Raw genomic sequence first — 7034 nt, 5'->3', positions numbered from 1 at the left:
ATACATACATCTACAGGGCTCTCTTTCGCTTCTTCAAGAAAGGGATCTCCGAGATGTCTGTTTCGATCAGTTATGCGTCGGCCTATCTGAAAATAATGCCACAACAGGCAGAAAAGCCACTACACTACATGCGCTTTAAGACGTGGACTCAACTATGAGATTAATAGACATGGACGGAATGCAGAAAACAGAAGTCTTTTTCTGATTGTAAAATGAGCGTTGAAATGGAACACACTTCATCCAGCTGACAAATATCGTTTGGTACTGAAAATTCGCAGGGCTGGCTTAGATGAACTCTGGAGGATTTATTTATGTTCGGAGGAGGCCCGTGCTTGCAGCACCGCAGCAGCTGTATCCACTGCATTTCAGCGGATCATATCGCAACTCAAACGCCCACTTCAGCCGGGGCATAATTCTGCATTCGGGGGCAGCTACATATATATCCTAATAAGTCGAAATGAAGCTAAGAATCTGGAGTATATCGCGGATGTTCCTTCCAATGTTTTCACCTTCGAATTTTCCCAATGGCAAATGCTTCAGGGAGCCATGCCATGCCATGCCACACTGCCACTGCCACGTAAAAAGTGCAGCAGAATTTTCCGTCCAAAGAAAGCGAGGAGAGGCCTACAACATGTCGTCGACCCTTGCTCCACAGCACGGCGGTGCACGGCCACCAGCCAGCGCAGCTCAGCCCAGCGCCGGCGCCTGCTTGAACGCGACGGTGGGCGCGATCCGGGAGCCCCTGCCGCGGTGCTCAGCGACGAGCTCGGCGGCGAACCACTCCAGCTTCTCCGCGTTGGTCTGCTCCCCGATCCGCCTCCCCTCGAAGAGCACCGACTCCACGTTGCGCTGCTTCATCGCCTCGTCCGCCGCCGCGAGCAGCGCCTGCACGTTCGCCTGCGTCGGGTCGTACTCCCCGTCCGGCCCGCACGGCGGCATGCTCTCCCGCTTCGCCTGATCACGCCAGAGTTAATTAACATCCAAGGAAACGGCCGTGCAACATGCCATAAATGGCGGGCGGGCCGAGAATTTGCTATGCTTGCTCACCTGAATGCGCAGGTAATTGGACGAGTGGCATTGCCCGAAGGCGCGTGCAACGGCGTGGTCCACCAGGTCGGCGGCGCCATCGGCCGCGATGCGGGCGATGGGGCGGGCCCACTCCTTGGGGCCCCACCGGCGCATGCGCGTGATGTCGGCGTCCGCGGTGGCCCCGGAGCCGCCCGCGCCGGAGCAGCCGCCGATGGAGAGCACGAGGAGGTCCTCGACGCCGCGCACGAACGGGAACTCGTGCTTGTTGTGCAGCACGTGCGTGATGGCCGCGGCGGCCGGGCTGCCCATGGTCGGCCCGCCGTCCACCGCGGCGCAGGAGGTCACGCCGTCCACCGACGCCACCTCGGCCGGCTCGAAGCGGCCGGGCTCCGACCAGGCCGCGCGGCCGACGTCGGAGAGGCGGAAGTCGTAGCTCCCGCTCTCCAGGGCGTCGGCGCGCGAGAACAGCAGCGGCGCGGACGACCTGAGGTCATAGCAGGAGATGAGCACGGGCTTGATGGTGTCCCGCAGGGTGAGCTCCTCGCCGAACGCGGCCTTCATGGCGACGCTGAGCGCCGCCGTGGGCGCGGCGAGCGGGCGCTTCTTGGCGCGGCAGAAGAGGGAGGTGGAGCCAGCGGGCCTGCGGAAGAGCCTGGGCGCGTGGTCCGCCACAAGGCGCCAGGTGTCCTCGGCGCGGAACAGCGGGGCGCCGCGCGAGTGCGTGGAGAAGAGCATCGCGGCGAAGACGCCGCCCGCGCCCGTGCCGGCGGCGAGGTCGAAGAAGTCGGCGACGCGCGCGTCGGGGCTCCCGGAGGCGCGCTGGAGCGCGGCCTCGAGGTGCGCGAGCGCGCGGCCGGCGAGCAGCGCCCTGAGCCCGCCGCCGCCGCCATCAACGCAGAGCACGCACACCTTCCCGCGCTGCGCCGCCTTCCCCGTGGCCGCCATGGCCGCCTGCGACGCCTGCGCCGGCGGTGGCGGCGGCGGCTTGGGCAGCCAGAGCTGGTGCGGGTCGGTGTAGCCGAAGAGGAACTTGCTCTCGAGGATGGAGAAAATCTCGTAGTTGAGCTTGTCGGCGTCGGCGCCCCCGTGCTCCGCGTCCTCGTGCACCCGCTCCACCTGCATCTCCTCGGCCTCCTCCATGCCGGTCAACAAATTCCCGGCGGAATCCCTCCCCTACGCGGAAAGGCAAACAAAAACAGGATCTCGCGAGGATTCGCAAGGATTGCGCCAAAGACCAGCCCGGCTGCTGGCTTTAATTCTTGTCTCTCGCTCTCTCTCTCTCTCTCTCTCTCTTTCGGTGTCGCCGCGGTCGGTCTACGGCGCCACGCTCGCTCGCTGGTGGCGCCTTTTGATTCTTGCGCGCTGCAGAGCACGCGAAGAAAGGAAGGAGCCCAAAGAGAAAGGCACGCGAGTTATAGAGAGAGCCGAGAGAGACCAAGCTAACGGAGGCGAGAAGAGGAGGCGGAGGTCGTCGTCTTGTCTCTCTTCACCCTCGGCTGCACCGTAACCGATGGACACAACGCTCCTGCCGGGCCACTGGCTGGGCGCGCCTCACCTGGTCCACCGGCGTGGGGCTGCCTGCGCCGTCCATTCCACCTCAAGATTGGCGATGCTGGCTGGCGCATGTGGACCGGGTGCACTCATGCTGGTGCGGGGGCGCGGTCGTCAAACTGGCTGTGGCTGGGTTCCAGGGTTGAATAAACAAACGGACAAATGAGTACAGACGTGCTACTGCTTCTAGTCCTACTCATTAATTAAGCAGCGAACGAGGGGCGGAAAAAGCGAAGGAGGAAGCGATTATATTAATAAAACACTCATAAAAAAATGGTTTCGAGGGCAGCGTAATGGGGGACTAATCATGATTGCGGGGCTGGGTTAACGCCTCAGGACGTGGTCGCCTAGACCCGGTCCATGGCTGCGTGGCATGCAACGGGAGTGGAGGTGGAGCGCGACCAGACAGGGGCGCAGCACTCGACCGCGCCCGCACTTTGCTGTGTCGTGCAGGCAGCGGTACATCTACAACGTACGCATTTCTTTTCCCTTTCCCTTTTAATTTCTTTGCTGAGAGCCTGTCGGAGGCGGCAGCAGCAGCAGTACTAGCAGCATTCTGCAAAGACATGTCAGTCAGTCAGCGTGTATGCTTTGCTCCAGTGCAATACTCCTACTGCTAGCTGTGGTTTTTTTCTTTTATCCTTTTCTTTTTACTGCCTCCTGGAAAGGCTGCTGCGAGGTGGGAAATAGACCTACATGCCTGCATGCCGGGCAAGTTGAGGTGCTTACCGCAAGAAAACTGCGTGTGTCGCGTACGGTTCGTAGGAGGTGGGGAAAACGAACTGCATGCACGTGACGGTGCACAAGACTGGGTCTACCCGGCGCCGCGCAGTCCAGACAAATAAGAAAAGGCGGTAGGATGGTGTCGTCGAACTACAGGGCCGAGTTGAGTTGAGGGGCGCACGGCCCGTGAGCGCCCAAAACCTTTGATTAGGGCAGGCAACGGGCCTCTATCCTATGCGCCGGGCCCACCGGGCGGCGGTCAAAGGCAAGAGAGCACTAGTGGTAGGGGTACAAGCCTAGGCAGGAGGAGAATGGCGTGGCCGGTGGCCTCGACCGCACGGACATTCTAGCGCTAGCGCAGCAGGTGGATGAACAGAGCAGATCAGAACAGAGCATTTCCTACTCCGTTCGAGGACGAGAGATGGGTGGTGTGAGCCGTCTCGGCCACGCCTCTTTGGGTCGTCAGCCAGCGCTGTGCTGGTGGCGTGCGTGGCTCCTGAGTCCTGACTGCACCGGCTCGGCTCACGTGTGCCACGACCGACCATTGGGAACGGGAGAATCCACACGCTCCCAATGCCGTTGGTCGTTGGTCATCTTCGTCGCCGCCGCCTCCTTGGCTCCTGCCCGCCTGGTCAATGGGCTATGGACAGACAAAATCATCACCATTCTCTCTGGCTGGAAAACATCAGTTATTATTACTACCACTTGGCTGAGTTTAGGGGACGTGCCGGACGTCCGGGATAGTCACGATTAGTATATACGGATTTGTTGATTCCAGTTAGACCGAAAGACACCGGCGTTGGGAGACTGCTGTATTTTGCCATTTCAGATGATTTCCCTTTTTCCTCTACAGATTACTTTTCCATGCGCAATTACTGTATATACTTTTTTATATGCGCAATTACTAACTTGTTGTCAGACACAAAAAATGAACGCTAAAGATAACCGGTAATTCTTCCTTTTGCAAACTCCTAAACTCGTTGGGAAGCTTCATGAAACAATCTCCTAACTTTAGCAGCCATAAATTCCGCGTTTGCTCCCTTCTGTATAATCCAACTATAGCTGCCTTCACACGCGCATCCTTTTCATGTCCGGGGACTTGAACTTACGTCCGACTGTTGTTTCATGCCACAGACGAATTCTAAGTGCTGCATCGTAGAGTGATAGTACCTCGCTCGATAGATGATCATGTTCAACCGGTGCGCGCCGAGGCCCGGCAGAGGACGTCAGTGGCATGGAAGACGTATAATTTTTTGAATCCGGATCTCTTAGTGTTCTTCTTTGCTGAACGGAGCGGTACTAAAATGATGTGACTTCAGAACAATATTGACAAGCGATAGCCTCTTAGTATTATACTCGAAGGCACACTTATCTCTTATATTTCTTTTCAGTGACGAAACCATGATTAATATTTCTATTTTATTTTTGCGGGGAAATAAAGACTATCGTACCGTCGTTCTTATTCATGTACAAAATTATCTTTGCTAACCTTGGACGAATGCAGCCATTGGATATGTTTTCATATTTGTTGTACATACAAGAGCAGCATTAGAAAGGACGTGCTCCATGGAGCCCATTTTTTGAAAACTAATAATCGAAACACATTTAGAAGTTTTAATAAATAATTCTACCAATACATATGCATGTTCTTCAAGTTTGTATAAAGTTTGATCAACTAATTCTATCATTTGCATGCTACACAAAAAAGACAAATACCTGGCCCAAATACAGCAAAGGAAAAGCCCATTTTAATCTATGTATCTGCAATTTTTTTTATACATCACATATGAGCATATGTGTTAAAAAAAATGGGGCCGAGGTTCGTCAAGTTTTATGCATGTATATGACAAATATATGTCTATGTATACTTTTCTTTCAGGTTTTTTTGAAGTGTGGAAATAGTAAAAAAAATCGACCGAAAATAAATAAACAAATAGCTCCATGGAGTTCGGCCGCTGCGTGCACTTTTCGTTGTACATACTCCTTATAGACTGGTGGCAGTACAACGGTACACAACTCAACCAACGCCTTTTGCAACTACACTGTTCACGTGCCACATCGTTATGCTTGGAAACCAAGCCAAAAAAGTAAACAAATACGAACGCGTACAGGGATGAACAGTGATCGTATCTTTGTATAATGGTGTCAGGTCACCGTCGGTACGCGACATATCAGTCGAGTCGTCGATCGATCGGTAGGCCGTACATGTCAATCCTTGCACATACACAGGCGTGTCTCTATATAGTCATGCTTCTTTCCAGGAGCGACCGACTAATTAACATGCCTGCACAGTGCATGTCGTGATTTTTCTATATTTCGGTGTATGGTAGATTGCCGAAACAGTGACACGCATGAGCGTGTACGTGTCGTGTCAATTCATCATGCGCTTGACGTTTAGATTAAGTTTTTTTTGGCGAAAAAAAATGCAGATCTTAGATTAAGTGCTTGTGGCTTCGCTACCTGAGTGAAGTATGTGAAAGCAACTGGATGCCATAGCAATCTCTGAAGACTTTCCGTTGTCAAAATCACACAGCACCGCGGTCAGTGAGTGGGAGTAGCCGAAGTACGTTGAGCTAGAGAGACAATATATAGAGATCACACGATGTGTTCCCTTCTATGCTACATAGGTTTACCCTGTGATTCCGGGCTTTGAACAGTATTGCTCCCTAGCTAGCCTAGCAAGGACAAACCGTTACCGCGCACATACGTCCATCTGCACCGACGATATACATGGACAGGACACGACTCACAAGACAAAGGCATGGTCGATCAGCGGTCACGTCCGGACGTGGCGCTAGCTGCCTCTTCCCTGCCCCGCTCCCGCTCCACGACGAGCGGGCCGGCGAGCGACGACGAAAACGTCAATGAGCTCGCTCGCTCGGCGGTCGGTCGGAGTACGTTGTTGTGTCGACCGTCGACGCACTCGAGTGCATGCGCGCGCGCGCGTACGTAGAGCGCGCGCCCGGTCTCGGCGGCGAACTGGCGGTGATGATGACGGCGCGGCACGGGGCCGCTCCCTGCGAGAAGTGGTGTTGGTCAGTAGGGGGCAGCGGAGGCTGTTCATCCCTGATTGCCGCTTTGCCAGGTGAGTGAGTGAGGCGCTATACATTATGGATACCCGCTCTTTCCCAGGAGTTGTTAGCGTGTACCGATCAGATCAGGTGGGTGACCGAAAGCAGGGGCTGGGAATAAGCGCGCGCTCCCGTCGCTTATTTTTTTTTTCACCCGCAAAAAAAAAGCGCGCGCTCCCGTCGCTGCGCTTGATCATCGCTTCTTTTTCTTCTTTTCCTTCTTTCCTCTCGGCGATCGTTCTGTTAACTGCGACAAACGCTTTTACCTGCGCTCTAGTCTCATGATAATCGATGGATGGCGATAGAACTGTGACTTCTTTTGCCGGAACACAACGTCCTCGGCCAGCAAAAGTACAATACTCCTACCATTGTTTGAGAACTCGACATCACTAATTAAAAGATACCCTTTGCAGACGTCATTGTCATCTTCTTCGGTGATGGCAAGTGATATACTGCATGTGCGACACTCATCATAAGTTGAGAGTTATATTTTGTTTTCGTGCATTCACCTTCTTGAAATGTTCTCTTGAACCTAGCAATAAATAAATAAATAAAAACCACAAACACCTAGCAAAAATCTTGCAACATCCAAAAGCTCAAAAAATAACCCAAAATGGGTGCATGGAAAAAACGCATTTCGCGGGGCACGTCCAACATGCG

The 7034-nt window shown here is 54.3% G+C and overlaps 1 protein-coding gene across 1 annotated transcript; it reads right to left on the bottom strand.

Moving 5' to 3' along the window:
* Positions 1-245: 245 nt before the first annotated feature.
* On the bottom strand, positions 246-2488 carry LOC119285148 (patatin-like protein 6). The gene is made up of 2 exons (XM_037564373.1): positions 1048-2488; positions 246-954 (listed from the first exon to the last, which is right to left on the bottom strand). Exons 1-2 carry the CDS (start codon positions 2167-2169, stop codon positions 688-690), a joined length of 1389 nt encoding a protein of 462 aa, XP_037420270.1. The 5' UTR covers positions 2170-2488; the 3' UTR covers positions 246-687.
* Between the last annotated feature and the right edge of the window lie 4546 nt (positions 2489-7034).

The sequence above is a fragment of the Triticum dicoccoides genome, chromosome 4A (genome assembly GCF_002162155.2).
Source record: "Triticum dicoccoides isolate Atlit2015 ecotype Zavitan chromosome 4A, WEW_v2.0, whole genome shotgun sequence".
Taxonomy (NCBI): Eukaryota; Viridiplantae; Streptophyta; class Magnoliopsida; order Poales; family Poaceae; genus Triticum; species Triticum dicoccoides.
Note: the sequence above shows the minus strand (reverse complement) of the source record. Positions and strands in the feature narration are given on the sequence as shown.

Excerpts from the sequence above, each read along its gene's own strand:
- LOC119285148 (XM_037564373.1), bottom strand. The coding sequence starts at position 2,169 with ATGGAGGAGGCCGAGGAGATGCAGGTGGAGCGGGTGCACGAGGACGCG. Across the intron at positions 955-1,047 it reads CCAATTACCTGCGCATTCAG|GCGAAGCGGGAGAGCATGCC; the intron begins GTGAGCAAGCAT and ends TGGCGTGATCAG.